This window comes from Ursus arctos, unplaced genomic scaffold, assembly GCF_023065955.2.
Source record: "Ursus arctos isolate Adak ecotype North America unplaced genomic scaffold, UrsArc2.0 scaffold_28, whole genome shotgun sequence".
NCBI classification, from domain to species: Eukaryota; Metazoa; Chordata; class Mammalia; order Carnivora; family Ursidae; genus Ursus; species Ursus arctos.
Window position 1 is genome coordinate 33,240,471 of NW_026622963.1, and position 20,110 is coordinate 33,260,580.

The 20,110-nt window shown below is 47.1% G+C and overlaps 1 protein-coding gene across 2 annotated transcripts in view; it reads left to right on the plus strand.

The window, feature by feature from the left end:
• The window catches only part of WDR93 (WD repeat domain 93), a 45,879-nt gene that overhangs the window by 22,177 nt on the left and 3,592 nt on the right, over positions 1-20,110 (plus strand). The window contains exons 8-16 of one of the 2 annotated variants that reach the window (XM_026510467.4): positions 3,404-3,488; positions 7,050-7,221; positions 8,405-8,475; positions 9,015-9,101; positions 10,155-10,274; positions 11,813-12,026; positions 13,974-14,037; positions 14,858-15,014; positions 15,321-15,519. In XM_026510467.4, the coding sequence (XP_026366252.3) occupies positions 3,404-3,488; positions 7,050-7,221; positions 8,405-8,475; positions 9,015-9,101; positions 10,155-10,274; positions 11,813-12,026; positions 13,974-14,037; positions 14,858-15,014; positions 15,321-15,519 (1,169 nt within the window). Of the gene's footprint in view, positions 1-1,761; positions 3,161-3,403; positions 3,489-7,049; positions 7,222-8,404; positions 8,476-9,014; positions 9,102-10,154; positions 10,275-11,812; positions 12,027-13,973; positions 14,038-14,857; positions 15,015-15,320; positions 15,520-20,110 lie in introns of those variants that run through there. The other variant, XM_057303632.1, reaches the window with a different exon arrangement.

The following is a 20,110-nucleotide window of genomic DNA, read 5'->3' on the forward strand; positions in this document are numbered from 1 at the left end:
GTCATGGTGATAGTACACTATCCAGGACCTAACTGGGACACTCCAAGTGTTTCACCGTTGTGCGTGAAGCTTACTGTAGGTGTTTGACATAAATATCCTTTATTAAGTTAAGCATGTGCCCCTCTAGCCTTTGTTTGTTAAGAGTTTGTTGTTGTTGTTTTTAGGAATAGATACTGACCTTCATCAAATACTTTCTCCTCATCTTTTGAGAGGAGTTTTCTCCTTTAATCTCCTTTATTTTTTTTTTTTAAGATTTTATTTATTTGACAGAGATAGAGACAGCCAGTGAGAGAGGGAACACAAGCAGGGGGAGTGGAAGAGGAAGAAGCAGGCTCATAGCGGAGGAGCCTGATGTGGGGCTTGATCCCACAACGCCGGGATCACGCCCTGAGCCGAAGGCAGACGCTTAACCGCTGTGCCACCCAGGCGCCCCTAATCTCCTTTAATGTAGTAGATTGCATTGATAGATTTTCTAATGTTGAAACATTCTTCCTTTCATTCCTGGGTAATCCGTACTTGGTAATAATTCATTTAATTGCACTGTCCTAAATAAGATATTAGCAAAGCAAACTAGTAGGTGTGTGTTCATGAATAGTACCTATGTTCCAAACATGAGATTGGCTTGTAGAGGTTTTTTCCTCTTGTGGTTTTCTTATCAGCATTTGGTATTAGTGTTAGGCTAGCCTTGTAAAGAAAGCTGGATATTTCTTTTTTTACCCTCTAGGTCTAACTAAGTCCTATATTATCTTTTCAATTTCAAATTTTAAAAAAATTGAGCCTATTTCAATCACAATTCATTTATTAGTGTAGATATATAGCTATAGATATGTGTAAATACCTTTCCCCTACGGTATCAAAATAAAAACCTGTCTCTTAAATTAGTCCCTTTTCTTGTTCTTAATGTTACTTATATGTGCCTTCTTTTTATTTTTTAAAGAAACTGTTCATAGATGCAACTCACCAATTTTAACTTGCCAATATTTTCTTAATAAATCTTACATCTATGTTCATGAAGGATATGTTTAGTTTTCTTTTCTTTTTAAGATTTTATTTTTAAGTAATCTCTAAACCCAATGTGGGGCTTGAACTCAAACCTGAGATCAAGAGTCACACATTCCACTGACTGATCCAGCCAGGCGCCCCAGTTTTATTTTCTTTCTTTCTTTTTTTTTTTTTTAAAGATTTTTTATTTATTTATTCGACAGAGATAGAGACAGCCAGCGAGAGAGGGAACACAAGCAGGGGGAGTGGGAGAGGAAGAAGCAGGCTCATAGCGGAGGAGCCTGATGTGGGGCTCGATCCCACAACGCCGGGATCACGCCCTGAGCCGAAGGCAGACGCTTTAACCGCTGTGCCACCCAGGCGCCCCTATTTTCTTATAACATCTTTGGTTGTGGTTTCAGGGTGATGCTGGCCTCGTATAATAAGTTGGAGTATTCCTATTCTATTTCCTGGAAGAGTTTGTGTAGAATTGGTATTATTTCTTCCTAAAATGTTTGATAGAATTAACCAGTAAAGCCATCTAACTGTGGAGTTTTCTTTGTGGAACTACAAATTCAACGTCTTGAGTGACAAAGGGTTATCCCTTTCTTCTTAAGCAAACTTTTGTATTTTGTGTCTTTTAAGGAATTTGTCCATATTATATGTTATCAAATGTATTGGCTTAAAGTGTTTCGTAATCCCTTGTTATCCTTTCGTTATCTGTAAAATCTGTTTTTTTAAAAAGATTGACTTCCTTCCTTCCTTCCTTATTTATTTTAGAGGGGGAACGAGCAAGGGGAGGGACAGAGGGAAAGAAACTCAAGCCAACTCCATGCTGAACCCAGACACTGAGGTGGGGCTTGATCCCATGACTCCAAGATCGTGACCTGAGCCGAATCCAGAACGAGCCACGCAAGCACCCCTGTAAAATCTGTTTTGATGTCATCTTCATTTCGGATATTGGTTTGTTGGATTGATTGATTAGACAGAGAGAGCTGGGGGAAGGGACAGAGAGAGAGGGAGAGACAATCCCAAGCAGACTCATTGATTGCAGAGTCCCATGGGGTTTCTACCTCACAACCCTGAGATCATGGCCTGAGCCAAAATCAAGAGTCGGACACTCAACTGACTTAGCCACCCAGGTGCCCCCATTTCTGATATCGGTAATTTGTGTTTTCTCTTTTTTCTTAATCAGCTTGCCTAGAGGTCTGTCAATTTTATTAATGTCGTCAAAGAGCCAGCTTTTGGTTTCATTTCTTTGTCTCTTTTTTTTATGTTTTCTATCTCATCAGTTTCCAATTTGATTTTTAATATTTTCGTTCGTCTGCTTACTTCAAGTTTAAGTTTTTCTGTGTCTTCTAGTTTGCTAAGGTAGAAAGCTAGGTCATTGATTTGAGATCTTCTTTTCTGATATAGGCATTTAGTGCTATAAACTTATAGCTAAGCACTGTTTTAGCTGCTTCCTTTAAATTTTGATGTTATTTTTAAAAATACTTCAGATTACTTCCTAACTTGCTTTTTGATTTATTTTTTTGACCAGTGAATTATTTAGAAGCATATTATTTAGGGTCTAAATACCGGAGATGTTCCAGATATCTTTATTTTTGTGATTTCTAATTTAATTCCGTTGTGATCAGAGAACATGCTTCATAGAATTTGAAACCTTTAAAATTTATTAAGATTTGTTTTGTGCCCAAAATATGGTTCATCTTGGTAAGTGTTCTACATGCATTTGAAAAGAATGTGTATTCAGCTATTGTTGGTCAAGTTATTTAAGTCTCCTATATCTTTACTGATTTCCTTCTGTATCTTTACTATATTCTTACTGATTTTCTGTTTATTCTATCAGTTCTTGGGAGAAGAGTGTTCAAATCTCTAAGATTACAGATGTATCTATTTCTGCTTTCACTTTTATGAGTCTTTGCTTCGTGTATTTTGAAGCTCTGTTATTAGGTGCATACACATTTGGAATGTTATTTCTCCTTGATGAATTGACATTTTATCATTATTCAGTGACTCTTTGATCCCTGGTAATATTCTTTGCTCTGAAATCTATTATGTCAGATATTAATATAGTCACCCCAGCTTTCTTTTGATTAGTTTTACAAGATGTCTCTTTTCCTATACTTTTAATGTATTGGGGGTCTTTGTATTTAAAATAAATTTCTTTTTGACAGCATGTGGCTTTGTCCTACCTTCTTATACAATTTTTATACAATTACCTCTTAATTGGGGTAGTTAGGCCATTTATATTTAACGTGATTGTTTGGATTCAAAACTATCACTCTGCTACTTACTTTCTATTTGCCCAACCTGCTTTTCTTTCTTTCCCCTCTTTTTCTGTCTTCTTTTGGATGTGTTTTTAATGATTCTGTTATATCTCCTTTGTTGGCGTATTAGCTGTGCCTTTTCCTTACCGTAGGATATGAACGTGTGTTTTAGAGTTGACATTAAGCTGAGTCTTCCGGTTCACGTAATGAAGATCAAACCACCCAAACCAGTTACAGGTTAGTATCGTTCAAATATGCCGTCTTTCCTCCTGCCATTACTGTTTTTTCTTGCTTTGCCTTTCTCCACATTTCCCATCTTTTCTATTTATTAGCAGTATCTAAATTATAAATATAGTTCCTAAAGGAAAAAAAATTTTAAGTCATAAGCTCTGGGATCTAAAGACAAAAAATATAGATATTATAAGGATACAACTGACTAACAGAATTGGGACATCAGGAAAGACAGACATCTAGCTGGAGTTTATTCATTTCTATATTCCTTTGCTAGTTCATTCATTAGTATTTGCTGAGTGCCAAGAATGCACCAAGCATACAGATTAGTAAGACACATCTTCTTGTGCTCTAAAAGCTGCAGTTCTACCAAGGAAGAGGAAGAGGAAGCCAGCATTGTAGGATATGATAAGTGCAGCAATGGGGAACATCTAGGACCATGAAAACATAGAGGAAAGAGTGACTAACTCTGCCCACAGAGTAGGCAAAGGCTTTATCAAAGGACGGGACATTTGGGAAGGTTTTGAAGGATAAGCGGGAGTAGGTCATGAGGGGCGGAAAAGTCCATTATAGGCAGAGGATAGAGTATATACTTTCAATACCTGCACATGACATCGAAGATATAAGAATGTTCACTGCAGCAGTATTTATAGAGGCAAAAGACTAGTTAAATAAAATCTGGTACACCCGTCCAAAACAATACTTTGCAACCACTAAAAACAAAGCAGGAAATTCGAAAGGCCGAGAATATCCAATTCACTCTCATAAAAGAACATGGTGATATGATTTGCTCCATCAAGATTTATTATAAAGCTACAGTGATTAAGAGAAGATAGAAAAATAGATGAATGAAATATCACAGAGGCCAGAACAGACCCAGGCATTAGTGGCACTTGATACTTGATACCTGAAGCAGAACAGTGGAGAAAAGATGGTCATTCCAATCAATTGTGCTGCTTGTCCATATGGAAACAAAAGTGAGACTTGGCTCCTGCCTCACGCCATACACAAAAATAAATTCGCTCCTGCCTCACGCCATACACAAAAATAAATTCCAGATGAACCATAGAAGTAAATAGGAAGAGAAAACAATAAAGCTTTTAAAATTTTTTTAAATTTTTTATTTGAGAGAGAGAGAGTGAGCGAGCAAGCATGAGTGGAGGGAGGGGCGGAGGGAGAGGGAGAAGCAGATTCCCCACCGATCAGGGAGCCCGATGTGGGGCTTGATCCCAGGACCCCGAGATCATGACCTGAGCCAAAGGCAGACGCTTCACCGACTGAGCCCTTAGCTGCCCCAACAATAAAGCTTTTAAAAATTAATATAAGACAGTAATCTGTATGACTTCTGGGTAGGGAAAGACTTTTTAAACAAAACACACAAAATAAACACAAAAAGCACTTAAAATGAAAGAAAAATTTGATAAATGTGGCTCCTGAAGTTAAGGACTTCTAGTCACCCTAAGACCTCATTAAAAGCATGAAAGAGCAAGCCACATAGTGGGAGAAGATATTTGCAAAACACATAAGACTTGTGAATGGTCCATATCAAGAGTATATAAAGAATTCCTACAACTTATTAAAGGAAAGAGATAATCTAGTATAAAACAGGCAAGAGATTATTCAAATGGCCAATAAACATATGAACATATGTACTCAACAACGTTACTTATCAGGGAAATGCAAATTAAAACCACAATGGGGTACCACTCCATACCCACCGGGATGGCAACAATGGAAAGAGGCTGACGGTACCAGGTTGGTAAGGACGCAGAATAACCATACATTCTCACACACTGTACAAGTGAAAATCGGTGCAATCACTTTGGAAAACAGTGTGGTATGATCGAGTGATGTCGATGATAATTTACACCCTGGGACCCAGCGCTTACACTCTTAGGCAATGTGACCGACCATTCCAGCTTGCCTGGGACTGAGGGGTTTCCTGGGATGTGGGGCTTTCAGTGCTAACACTAGGGAACTCCTCAGCAAACTGGGGCAAAGTGGTCCCCCTTCTTCTAGGTATACACCTGATAGGTTTACAAGTAAATGTGCTCCAGGCATTTACGGACGTGTACAAGAATGGTAACAGTGACATGATTTTCAACAGCCCCCAACACAGAACAACTGGAATGTCCATCAACGATAGAACAGATAAAGAAACTCTCATATATTCACTCGATGGAATACTGTCGATAAAAAGGAACAAACTACAGCTCTCCACAACAAAATGGCCAGATCTCACCAACAGTATTAAGCCAGAGAGCAGACACAGAGTTAACACTGTATATAATTCCATTTGTGTGTAGAGTTCAAAATCAGGCCAAACAAAGCTACCGGGTTTAGACGCACATTTAGACAGAAGTAAAATAAATGCGACTCGGTACTTACGTAGAAGCCAAGAGAGTGGCTGCCGCTCTTCCCAGGAGGTTGTGACTGGAGATGGGCCTTTGCAGAGCTTCTAGGGAGCGGACGATGTCCTGTCTCCGGACCTGAGTAGAGACAGACGTTTGCCTTGTAACAATTTATTAAGATATATATTTTTTTATACTTTGTTGAATGTGTGATATTTCACAATAAGAAGTTTCAGTGAATGAAAACAAGCAACGATGAGGAAGGTCTATAGTCCTATGAAGAGATCTCCAAGCTACTGTGACTGAAAAATGCAAGAGTGCTAGTGTCTGAGAGCAATTCTCAAACGTTAGCTGGCTCAGACTCACCTGGAGAACTTGGTAGAACCCAAACTGCTGCCCTCCCCCGCCAGCAGTTTCTAGTAAGAATCTGCATTTCTAGTAAGATCTGGTTGAGCCTGCCAGATCCCTGCTGATCTGGGACCACACTTCACTAAATGTATCACATATTATCATTTGTTTATACCAAAGGGTCTCTTTGTGGCAACGAATGCAAGAAACCAGGGACAATGGTTGCCTCTGGGGAAGGGGACCTGGGGCACTGTGGGGCCTCCTAGGCACCCTCCGAAGACAGCAGAGTTCCAAAAGCTGGGGTGGGCACCCAAAAAATCAATCACCCAGTTTTACTGTGGATTTAGGAACAGCTGAAAAAGGAGGAAATGAAAGGGTTCAGGGAAAGCGGAGTGGTAAGAAGTGATTGGCAGAAAGGAGATTTTTGAAAGAAGGTAGTTGGATAGATGTAAACACAGGTAGGGGACAGGACTGTCTGCTTATGTGGGCCTGCAGCAGCGGCTCAGTAGTGACCATAACTGGCAGGTTTGGGGCCTTGCTGAGCTAGGGAGACAGCGGTGGTCTGAGGCCTCTAGTGACCTCGTGAGCATTTCCTTGGCCTCCTGTCTGGATCCAGTAATCCAAAAACAGGAAGTGATGGTGGCATGGGGCTGTAGGAGCAGGAGGAGGGAGGGCAGCTGCCCTTCGCCTGTTCTCCCTGAGCAGCCAGGGTAGGAAAGATGCAGGGAGAAGGCCGAACCCTGGGCTCCCAGATGGATTTCTGAGGATGAGGAATTCCATAGGAAACTGGGAAGCTCGGAGGAAGGAGGGAAAATCAGGAAGGGGGAAGTACCATGGTTTGACCAATTCTGGAATCTTTTCAACCTAGGTACCACATTTAAAAGCCCCCTGGAAGTCTTTGCAAAAGTAGAGGACTACTACGGGCTAGGCTCGGGGCAGAACCACTTCATCAAGGACAGTCAGTGGGAGCAGCAGGTGGCCATCTTCCACGCCTTGTACAAGAAGTACCTGGACGGGGAGTGGGAGGAGGAGCCACTCAGGTGAGCGGGACGGAGGTCGCAGGAGCACCCTGCTCCCCGGGAGCCATGGGGGCACACGCAGGACTCAACCCAAGCCCTTGAATTCATCCGAGGTCTAAGAGCTCCTCCTGGTTTGGGGCATTTTTCTGAAAATTTCAGATCTTTTGAAAAGATGTGTGGAGATTGTTCAAATACAGTTAGAACAGAGGCTGATCGCATGGATTTCAAAGAGGGGATAGACATGTATGCAGATAAGTAGAGTTCATTTTACAATTTTATGCACAGTATCTCTTAAAAATTTTTTTCCTGATTATGTCGACAACACAGAAGATCCTGAAGACAGAAATAAAAGTCACACTGTTCAGGTTTCCTCCATTTCCATCCAGTCTTTCTAACTGTCATATGTTAATGTATAATTACTGAAATACCTTCCTTTGTAACCACGGGCAGCAGGGAGGGCTCATGAACCCCCTGCTGTGATGGTAAAAACTGAGCCCAAGTCTTTGAACTTGGTGGAACTGGTTTTAGGAGCTAACTGTCCTCACAGCTGTGCTGGACCTCAGGAATGTTCTTGCTTCACGCGGGAAGCCTCTCATCTTGCTGTCAAGAGCATCTCGAATTTTCTCACTTCAGGACAGACTCCCAGGCTTGTGCCCTCATAGCAACTACTGGAGACCTGAACCGGGACCCAGTGAGGTTTGGGGGCACGCTGCCTAACAGGGTAGTCAGGAGCCTTGCAGGCTCGTTGTTAAACGGCCGACAATGTCTGTAGTGGGAGTCTTTATACCACAAGAAGTCTTGTAAAAGCAAACTCTATAAAGCAGGAAATTAGTTTGCTTTTTTTTTTTTCTAAGAAGAGCAAATTTATCAGCACCCCCTGGTTGGATTGCCCCCAGCATAAGAGAGCCAAGTCTGGTCACTAAGGGATCTTCCCCCTGAGGACAGAGAAAGTTCTGCTCGGAGCTGGGTGCTGTTCCCAGCCTGGGAGTGACTCCCACAGCTCAGCCTGCCCTGCCCTCCCCAACTTCCAAGGTCTGCAGCCACCGGGACCAGCACATAGAACGTGATTGACTTCCCAGCCCAGTACCCCTGGGGAAGGTCCATCCTAACCACCCATGCCTGGTTTTAGTACCAGCGCTCTGCCAGCATCTCTCCTGGCCAAGGGGTCTGCCAGGGCTCTGACTGGTGTCTCTTTATTCCCCAGCACGGCCACCTTCCATTTCCTCCTTCCTAGCAGCATAATTGCGATGCCAGCGGAAGTCAAGAGCCCCTCAGGTAAACGAACACGAAGCAGGGAGCCACTAGAGGGAATGCCCAGCAAACCCGGCCTGGTGGGAGGCAGTGAGGCGGAAGGTGGGTTGCCAGCTGCACAGCTGGAGCTTAACGGTTTCTGGTTGGACGGTGGCACCCAGATCCCCTGATGACGGAGGCGGGCACTGTCTTCAGGGAGTGACCTGCCACAGACGAGGGTGTGAGCACACAGCCCACCGGGCTGCTTGTGGACATGAATTCATTTTGTAGAAAAGGTTATTTAAAACACCGACAGCCAAGAGGACATGAATGATCTAGAAGATGTGAAAGCAGCTGAGGGGCAGTGTGACCGTCCTCCCCACTGGGGAAGGCGACCTGGCCCTAGGAACAGCCCTCCCGGGGGTGCCCCCCTCCTCCCAGGAGACGCATCCTTCTGTTGAATGCTGTCCGTTAGAACAGACCACTGTTGATTGCAAACCTACTTCCTCTTGGGCAAACAGCTTCCATACAAACCAGAGGGTACCCACATTCCTGATGTGATGCCCCTCTCTCTTCTTTCCCAGGGGTAGCCTGTGTCCTTGGCATACACTGGACTGGAAGTCACAACTTCTTCCTCTATTCGCTTCACCGAACTCTGAAGGATAAAGTCGGTACTTTGAGATGGGAGTTGCCTAAGCTCGGGGCTCTCAGAACATGGCCTTCTCCAGCTTAGTTGACGGCATGTGACTGACACGTCACTTTAGGGGAGCAGAGTGTGCAGGCAGAAGCAGGTGGCTCAGTGGCTGGGGGTGTCAGTGACCGCAAGACGCTGTCTCTGAAGGGTCACGTTTCTTAAAGAGAACAGGTCAATAGGGACAAAGCCCAGTCAGGCCCACAGGGCTCCTTTGGCAGCTCAGGTAAACAGAGGCCTGGTGCCAGAGGCCGGATCAGCCCCAGCCCAACGGTCTACAAGCCGTGTGCTGTCAGGCCAGTCACCGAGCGCCCCAGTCCCATTTTCTCATCTGAAACACAGAGCTAATTCACGACACCATCCCTGCCCACTGCTCGTGCTTGTCGTACATAGCAAAATCCAGAGGGTCTCTGGACATGACCGCTCTTTGAAATTGAAGGTGCTCTGGAAATCTGGTGGTTGGTTTATACAGACTCATGGAAGCAGTTACGTAAGCAAGTTCACGTTGTGGTAATTCTTCCAGCTGTATGCTTACGTTGTAATTCAGAATTATACTTTACAAGTATAGTCGTAAAATGTAAAAATGGACAAAGGAAGACTCTCTCCTTCCAGCCCTCTCCCAGGCAGCGTGGCTTCCAATCTCAACCTCTGTACTGACTGGCTGGGACCTTGGGCAGGTCGCTCACATCTCTGCCTCAGTTTCCTCATCTGTGAAATAGGGATACTAACAGGACTTGCCTCATGGGACCCTTGTGAGAATTAATGGAAGGAGGCATGTCAAGTGCTTTGCACAGTGCTCAGCACCTCGTAAGCACTCATCCGGTGTTAGCTGCTGTGAAATAGTGCTATGACCCCTTCTTTTATCCTGCGGGAGGAGACAGTGTTGCTGAGAGGCGAGAGAGTGAGCCCAGACAGCGGTTCCTGCCCTTGTTCTAGACAGGCGCGCTAGTCTGGGTCTCGGGCTGTGCAGGTGGAGGTGACGGGTGGGTGGGGGGCTAGGAAGCAGCCTAGCTCCTGGTGTCCTCCCCACTAGACCCGGAGGCCGTGTGGCCCTGCGCCGCTCCCATTGCGGTCTCCCAGCTCAGCTGCACCTGTGCCTACCTCGTGCTGGCCTGCGAGGATGGCGTGCTCACACTGTGGGACCTGGCCGAAGGTGAGCCCCCACCTCTGCCTAACACCTGGGGGGGGGGGGGGCGTCTGGGGACCGAGACTCCGGGAGCTCTGGAATTCCTGTAGGCTCTGGGCCTTCTGTTTCATTACTCTGTGTTCTTAAGCCAAGTTGGGGAGCTGGTCCTGCTGTCCCCTCAGTCATTCATTCACAGGACATTTATCGAACTTCATATGTGCTGACAATTCCCATTCCCTGTGTATTTATGGAGCTGTTGCTCCATACCCGACACCGGACCAGGGCCAGGAAATCTGTCCATTACCTCGTTATCACACTCCGGTGAGGAAGTGTCTTCCAGCCCAGGATGTGGGATCATGGCAGCTTCAGCCCGCCTCCTCCTACCTCCCAAGCTCTCAAAATAAGCTAGTCTTCCTTCCTGCTATTGTACCCCACCCTGGTCAGCAGGAACCTCACTGGTGTGGAAGCTAAGAGACCTCTAAGGTGGCCAGGGCAAGACCAGCAGCTATTCTGGGTGGGTGGCACCTTGCTAGAGTCCTGGGGTCCCAGGGTCCTTCGCCTGGCTCTGCAGGTGCAGAAAATCAGTGGTGTCTAGTTGCTCTAAATTGATCAGGATCGAAGGAAATGTATCCCTTTATTTATTCATTTATTTGAGAGAGGGGGGGGAGGGGCAGAGGGAGATGGAGAGCGAGAGCCTCAAACAGACTCCTCACCGAGCACGGAGGCCAACACACAGCTCTATCCCACCACCCAAGAGATCATGACTTGAGCCCAAACCAAGAGTCGAACGCCTAACCAACTGAGCCACCCAGGCACCCCAGGAGTGTCTCCCTCTTACTAAACGTTTTTAGAAGTGATGACTGAATCACTGGTTTGTCATTTTATAATTGGATACGTGTTTCATGTGAGAGTAGAGGTGGGCCGTCTTCCTGGCAGCCCTCCCGGCCAGCGCATCGGGGAGAGCCAGGGACAGTGCCTTCCTCACTTGGCCTACTTCCATCTGCAGAATTCCATGGTGGTTTCCCATAGCGGGCACTCCGCCCACATGGTGGGAAGATAAACATGGCTACAGGCCCTCTTGAACTTGAGTTACTGCACCCACAGCGTTCTTATAATGGCTAAAGATACATCAACGGCAGAAGAATGATCCTAATTTCACATTCGCTTGCCCAATAGCTTGCTTTCATTTCTTGGGATATTGATACATTCTGGATATTGCTTGGCCACACACACACACACACACACACACACACACACCCCTCGCCCCCCTGATGCACCTTGACCTGCCATGGTCAGCTGTGGTTCAGGACCTGGCTGGGTGTAGCTTCCTTCCTTCCATGCCCCCTCCACAGGCCTGGTCCTCCCCGTCCCCCACGCCTCTCCATACTCAGAAGGGGGGCTCTTCTCTCCCACTGGACATTGGGGTTTCTGGTTCCACCCTCAGAGGGCTCTCATTGCTGGGTCTTGCCTTCACGTCCCACATACACCTGCTGGTCACAGCCCCTGCGCCCAGGGCTGCTGCATCCTCCACCTTTTCTGACCTGCTTGTGCGATTATTTCTCCAGGTTTCCCCTTTGGGGTCGTCACTCTTCCCAAGGGATGTTCCTGCCAGAGCATTCACTTCCTGAAGTACTTCTTAGTCCACGAAGGACAGAACATGTATCCTGAGAGTCCCTTGAAATCCCACATGAAATGCGTAGTGCTGTGCACAGATTCTTCTCTCCACCTGGTGACGGCCGAAGGGACGCAAGGACCCGCCATCAGTGTGCTTGCGGAGAGGTGGGTGGCTTGAGTTAGGGCAGGGTAAACGATCTACCAGACGGGACTCGTATTCACTGACAGGAAACTGACCGCCTCCCCGCGGGAGTCCGCCAGCTCTGGAGCCGCCGCCCGCCCTGAGCTTCTCAAGGTCCCCACTGTCTTATATGTGCGTAGCCGTGTAAAACTTGTCTTGCAAAAGTGTATGACGGCACAAATGACACCTCTCATGTCCCACATGACCAAGAAGAGCATCATTTCTTCATTCCTGCCAAAATAGCCTTTTATCCATTTCCTCAAGGGTCTCTTTCTTTTTTAAATTGTGAAATACTTTATGCGTACAAATGACCTATATAATATGTATGTGTATTTAGGGTCTATCTATATACCATCTATGTATACACATAGATCTACACACCTTATGTATATGCTATATATGGTGTGTGTGTGTGTGTGTGTGTGTGTGTGTGTGTGTATCGAGAGAGAGAGAGAGAGAGAGAGACAGAGAAAGAGGGAAACTCCCCTGTACCCATCATCAAGCTTAAGAAATAGATCATCTCCAGGGCACCTGGGTGGCTCAGTTGGTTAAGTGTCTGCCTTTGGCTTAGGTCATGATCCGGGGGTCCTGGGATCGAGCCCCATGTCAGGCTCCCTGCTCAACGGGGTGTCTGCTTCTCTCTCTACCTCTGCTTGTGCTTTCTCTCTCTCTAATAAATAAATGAAATCTCTTAAAAAAATAAATCATCTCCAGTTCAGCTAAGGCTCTCTGTGGGCTTGTCCCTGGTCACACTCTTCTCTCTCCTCCCCAAAGGTGACCGCCTTAGTAATTATCTATTGCTGTATATAACAAACCACTCCACGACTTAATGGCTAAAGAAAACAGTCATGTTTAGCCCAGGACCCCCTGATCCTGTAGGTCAGCAATTTGCACTAGGCTCAGCTGGGCAGCTCCTCCACTGGTCTTGCTTAGGCTCTCATGTGTGCCTCAGGCAGCTGGCAGCTCGGCCAGGGGCTGGATGGTCTTAGGTGGCCTCACTCACATAGGTGGCTGTTGGCCAGGACACTTGTTTCTCCTCCTGTGGCCACTCCTGCAGGCTGTCTCAGACTCCATCACCTGGCAGCCTAAGGAGTCCCCCAGGGCCGCTGCAATGCACAAACGCTTTCCAGGCCTCTGCTCATGCCATGCTGGACAGAGCACGTCACATGGCCACACCCGCAGGCAAGCAGTGGGAAAATTGACTCCACCTTTTTTCTTTAAAGACATTTTTTTAAAAAAGATTTATTTATATTGAGAGAGAGAGAGAGAGTTCATGCACAAGCAGGGGATGGGGTGGAGGGACTCTTTCAAGTAGACTCCCTGCTGAGCAAGGAGCCCGAAGCAGGGCTCGATCCCACAACCCGTGAGTCCATGACCTGAGCCGAAATCAAGAGTCGGACGCTCAACTGACTGGGCCACCCAGGTGCCCCTTGACTCCACCTTCTGATGGGAGCTGCTGCCAAGTATTATGGCCAGTTTCTTTTTCAATCTATAATATCATTTTCCAAAATTCATTCCTTCGCTTTCCTATAAGAATTAACCACCTGTATCTCCAAGTAACCTATCATTTAGCTGTGCATATTTGGGGGAATTTATAAACGGAATCGTGTCCTATGTATTCTCTAGCTTGTTTCTCAGCACTGTTTCTTCTATAACTTGCCTTGTGACCTTGTTCATGGGAGTCGCACATGTTGGGGAACGAGGCTTGGGTATTTTCCCACCTGCACTGCAGCCCGTTGTATAACAGAGCACAATGAGTCATGCTCCTACCAGTGGACAATCAGATTGTCCCTGATGTTTGCTACTCCGAACAGTCTCTGACACATCTCCTGAGGCTTACATACAAGACTGTGTCTGGGACGTATGTCCAGCAGAGGATACACAGCCTGAACTCTTCCAGGATGAATGTCTGTGTGTCTGATTTCCTGCAGGCCTATAAAGCCCCTGGATGGGGCCATCTGTGCAGTGGCCCCAGTCCACGCCTTACCCGGCATGGTAGGTTCCTCAAGCCCCTCTCTTCTCTTCAGTAAATGTGTTCATGTGTCTTTCAAAAACTACGTGTTGAAGGCCTGTCAAGTGCTAGGTACTAGACTAGCTCTGGGTTACGCAGGGATGAAGGGGCAAGTCGCTGCCCTGCTGGGGTGCGCAGTTCAGCTAGGAAGACAGACGAGTCAGGGAGCAGCTGCCCTGGGAGCCCAGAGAGGCCCTGACGCATCACGCCTGGATGCCTGAGCGAGGAGAGGGTCGCTGGCAGCCTGCGGAAGTCGGTGGGGGTGGGCGGCTGCTTTTGGGAGGCGGTGACAGGAGGGGGTGGAGAGGACAAGGACAGATGCCAGCGGTTTGAGTGTGGGGGAGGGGAAATGGTGTGGCAGCTGGAAGAGGATGACACTGGGGTACTTTTAGCATGCTCGTCTACAGGGAGGAAGGAGCCCAGGTCTGTCTTGGATCTCAGGCCGGGGGGGGGGGGTCCGTTGGATTGAGCGGGGGTCCCCGAGGACGGGAGGAAGGAGTTTGTACGCAGAGGCAGCCCTGAGGCCATGTGGAGGGCCAGCTCCGCAGTGGGGGGTTGCTGGCAAACTTGAAGAGAAGCCAGGGCGCAAGGGGGAAGCACCAGCCAGCATCAGACCCCTGCGGGAGGGCCTGTTGCTGCTGCGGCCGCCAGAGAAGTAAACACACACACTTCTTTGCTCCCCGAGCAGCTCTGGGTGTCAGAGCAAATCAGTTCTCTCTATTGCCAGTTGTTACGTCAAGCTGCTTCTCTTACTCCAAACGGAGGTGACAGAGAAGTCCCTGCCACCATCTCTTTGCTTCCCAGCTGCTGATCTTTTACAAGAATGGCTCCATACAGCTCATGGATGTGGCCAAGCCTCAGATCATCTGCGCCTTTGCTCTACCCAGAACCTACCATCTGGCGGTCGCCTGGAAGCCCTTGTTTGTCATGTCCGTTCAACACCCGTGTTTCCTTCTCCGAGGTACCAGAGGGGGACCCTGTGGGCTGCTGAGATTTCTGTGACACTCTCCATCCCTTCCCAAAGCATAGGGTGATGCCAGCCCGATCTCTTCCCCACTCTTCAGCCCCACGTCACAGACCAAAAGGACACAGCTGTTCAGCCCACACTAGGCACTTAGCTAAAACTCGAGGCCAGGTCTTCTCTGGAATCCTGCTGCTCCCGGTCAAGTGACCCCTCACAGCTCAGTCCCAGTGACCCAGCCTCTACAGAGAGCAGCCCCCTGTGCCCGCCCAGCCCACAGCACGCGGTGTTCTCGTTTCCTCTCAGGAGACCATCCAGACGAAATTGAATCCGACGACTCCAAGGACATCCAGAATTCTGTTTTCTATTTTAATCTTGAGGCCTACCCACTGCTGCAAAACATGTCCAGAAATCACACCATTCCTGATACTGACATCACAGGGAACACGGCCTTTGCCCAGGTGCTGCCCTTGGAGAAAAGATGCGAGAGTTTCCTCCAGAAGAGGTAGAGTCCTGGGTCTGCTTCCCATCCCTGCACCTGGGGTTGTCTCTGGATGGAGGACTAGTGGCGTCTGTTTGATGGTAAGATCCGTGCAGCATTTAGAGTCCCCCTTCAGCGGGGGACCCACCCTATCCGAGCCCGGGAGCCACGCTGCCATCCCCGTTCAGCTTGGTGGAAGAGGAACAGTGGATTCAGGCTGCTAAGGAAGGGCTGCTAGTTGTGGTTTTCTCCTCGTCAAGACTGTCTTTGCTTTCTGCTTTCTCAATTCTTTGATTTCTTAAAATCATGTTTGGATTATCAGACGCAGTCATCCAAGGCAGAGAGAGGCTGTGGGCCAGGTTCAGCCCATGCCTGTTTCTATGAATAAAGTGTCACTGGAAAAGTCAGGCCTGTTGGTTAGGTCTTACCGATGGCTGCTCGTGGCTACAGCAGCGGACCTGAACCCTGCCAACAGACTCCATGTGACCCGTAAAGCCCACCTCGTTGACCGTCTGGCCGTTTATAGAAACTGCTTGCCAGCCCCTGGTTCAAGGCCCCCTGCTTTATCTGTCATCTGGACAAAAGGTTAGGTCCTGTGTCTGTGCCATTTCCGCTGGCTCGGCCCCGCCCGGACTCTGTCCGCAGTGCTTTCAGCCATGGAAGCATCGTGAGCTGTGCTCTGTATGCTCTGGAGAAGCAGGGGCCTCGTCTAACCTATCCACCACCAATTCCTGGTGGCTTGCAAATTCTTATTGACGATTTGTGTCATGATTGGACCATACCCTTTAGGTGGGACGGGGTCACCCAGGGAGCCTTGGATTCTCACCATGAAAGAGCAGGGGACTCCGGTGGCCCCTTCCCTTCCAGGGCCTTCTGTAGTGCCCGCTCTGGGACTCTGTGATCTCTCCAGGCTGCATAATATCCCTTTACGACCACCTTCCCCTTTTGCTATTTACTCTTGCCTCCAGAGGAGTGAAGTGGAGCGGCCAGGATACTCAGGTCTGAAATCCGACACCACCGCTCACTAGTCCTGAGACCTTGTTGAGGCCCTTAACCTCCAAGAGCCTCAGTATCCCCATTAATTCAAAAAAGATTTGTTGAACACCCACAGCGCACCAGGCTGTGCTGTGGACTCATCGATGATGCCTGGCCCTTAGGTTCTGTAGGTATTCGAGAGATGGTACATGTCAAGTGCTGGACACAGGGTGGTCCCTCAGTAAATGGTAGGGCCAAGAATGATGCTGGGTTAATCCCAGTTTGTGCCCTGGAAACTCTAAACACCACCGCTAGGTGGCGCCACGGCCCCCCATGGCATTGACCGCGCACTTCATTCCTTACCTGGGCGTGATGGGCTGCCTGGTGTGTGGCTGTCAGCATCTCCGGGAGGGAAGCAGGCCCATTCTTTAGGAGAGGGGGATGGTCTGTGGGTCTTGGGGGAGGACAGCGAATAAGGGGTCAGTGGACATTTCCCCTGATTGAAGATTTACCAAGATTTACTAAGAGTGATCGGTTGTTCCTCCCACAGACGGTTCTTATTTTAACCCTTGATGGCTTGACTTGTTCTGAGGACGCGCAGCTGAAGAATTTAGGGGTGAAGCAGCATGATGCCTATAGCATACTTTCAAGCAGACCAGGAAAACATTTAGAGAGAGAAAGAGAAAATGTGAAAAACCAGTGAAACCCAGGAAAATATTCGTAGAAAGACAGACACACAAAATGTTCACAGGTGGCGAATATAGGCGCAGATCCATTGTACTACTTGCAACTTTTCTGTAGGTTTGAAATTTTTCTAAATAAAAGATGGGGAGACGTTGTAAAATATTATTTACAGTATAATCCTGATTTTGAGTAAAAGAAGACTAGAAATGTGTATACCCATATTAATGGTAGTTCTATTTGGGTGATGATATATGTGTGATTTTTTTTCTTTGTATTTTCCCTATTGGCAGCTTTTCTACAAAAAAAATACGTTATTTTGGAAAATTTAAAATAATGGTTAAAAAAAAAAAGTCAAGAGTATGAGCTTAGGTCATGACTGTAGTGAGACTGTTCTCCTCAGGAGAGGTCCTGGTGTGGAGTTTCTGGAGCCCGCCCTCCCTCCCTTCCGCTTCCTTCCTTTCTTCCTCTTCCTTCCCTCTTTCTTTCTCTCTTTTCCTCCCTCCCTTCCTCTTTTTCCCTCCCTTTCTTTCTTTTCTTTCTTTCTTTCTTTCTTTCTTTCTTTCTCTTAGTTTCATAGGTAGAAATTAGTGATTCATCAGTTGCATATAATACCCAGTGCTCATTATATGAAGTGCCCTCCTTAATGCCCATCACCCAATTATCCCTTCCTCCCACCCCCTTCCCCTCCAGCAACCCTCAGTTTGTTTCCTAGAGTTTGTCTCTTATGGTTTGCCTCCCTCTCAATTTTCATCTTATTTTATTTTTCCTTCCCTTCCCCTATGGCCATCTGTTTTGTTTCTTAAATTCCACATACGAGTGAAATCCTATGGTATTTGTCTTTCTCTGACTTATTTCTCTTAGCATAATACCCTCTAGTTCCATCCACGTCATTGCAAATGGCAAGATTTTATTCTTTTTGACGGCTGAGTAGTATCTGGAGCTCTTTCTTGATGAGACCCAGAGAACTCCTTGTTTAAGGAGCTTGTTTCCATTTCCATTTCTGCCTTTCAGTCTGACCCCCTCTTTTACTGGCCTAGAAAGGGTGCTCCTTCCCACTTGACCTAGAAGCTGGCTGGCTGTCCCACCTGGGGGAATGGACCCTGGCCCCACATCTCCAGCACTGGGAGGCTTACCTCCTGCCTGGCAGCAGAGGGCCTGGCCGACTCAGGCTGCCTCAGTCCCTCATCGACAAGTCCCACCCTCAACCAAGGTATAAGTGGAGATTAGTGCTCAGACACCCACGGAAGGAACCCTACTTAGCCCCTGAAATTTGCTTCAAGTGGAACTACTACTCTAACAGTACTTCCCCGTTGTAAAAAAGTTATTCATTATTTCCGATAGAAGTTATTATATATGCACTTGTAGAAATTTGGAAAACAGGACAATGTAAAAAAAATCTTAAATAACCCACGATCCATCACAAAAACCCTAGCTTCTGTTAATACTTCAGTGCGTTTCCTTCAGGCTTTTCCTTTGGTGTTGTTACTAAGTTGATATCCTGTTTCATGTTCAGTTTTTAAATCTGGCTTTATGTCATTCCAGAATATAAATTAAATATTTTTCAAGAAATAAGAATTTCTTATACCCAGAATATAAGTTACTTATTTTCAGAGAAAAACTTCCTTGCAAATATGTTTTTAATGCCTATGTAATTTCCATGGAAAGGATGTGTCTACAATGTATTTCTCCACTCCACTGTGGTTGGGCCTGCTCTCATAAGGACGAGGCCCTTCTGCCCTGACCTCCTCCAATCTGTGTTCCTGCGGGAATGGGACTCTTCTATATTCCCCTTTTCCAAATATCTTTCCTCCCTGTCAACACAGCTTAGCTCTTAGGTCCCACACCCCAACCTTTCCCTAGGAAGTCCCCACAGCTACTGGGAGGGGTGGAGAGGACTGCCTTCCAGGGAACCCTTTGCAGAGCAGAAGGCTGGAGGGGCTGACCAGGTGGGACATCGGGGATGAGGGGCAGGGCTTGGGAGCTGGGGAACAGAAAAGCTCAGGAAGTGCTTACTAGGTCCCGGAACCCAGCAGGAGCTGGGTGGGGTCACACTGTGTGGTTGTGGGCAGCCCAGATTGAAGGAACATTTACTTGGGCCTGATCACAGTGTTCAAATTATATCCCTTGTGGCAACCCGTTTTCCAAATTGGGTCCCAGCAATAAATTGGGAAATATTGATTTAAAGAAAGCTTTTCCTGATCTACTTGCTCTGAGGTCTGATACCTGGGGTTTTCCCAAAGAGTAGTCCCTGCTCCAACATTTTAGTTTGAAAAATTCCTCCCTTCCTTCCTCCCTCCCTCCCTTTTCTTCCTTCCTTCCTTTCTCCCTTCTTCCTTTTCTTTCGAGAGAAAGTGCACATGGAGGGAGGGGGAGGAGACAGAGAGGGAATGAGAATCTTCAGCAGGCTCCACGCGGCTCGATCTCATGACCCGGAGACCATGACCTGAGCCAAAATCAAGAGTTGGACTCAAGCGACTGAGCCACCCAGACGCCCCTTATTCTGAAAATTTTCAAACATACAGCAGCTTTGAGAAAAAAAAAAAAGTCACTAAACATTCACATACTCGCAACTTAGACTCTGTCATTTAATATCTTTCTATGGCTGTTTCTCACACATACCCATGTGTGTCCCCCAAATTTTCATCTCTTCTTTTCCTCCCTTTTTATTCCTCATGTCTCAAACAGCTTCCACTGGCCCTAAAAACTAGGTGAAATTTCAAGGGAATGGGTTTATGAGGCAATCGATTCAAAGTTTCAGACATGGAATAATCTGTCCAAATTGTTTTCACAAAACCTGCACTTGGGACTTTTGTAAACAGCCAGTGTGAAAACGAGCCCGCCTTTGGGGCTTTAAAAGGAGGCCAGTCAGCACCAAATATGTGACCCCACGCCCCCACCGTGCCACCCCTTCCCCCAAGGCCTGGCTTCTGCTCTCCTCCAGCCCGAGGCTCCAGGC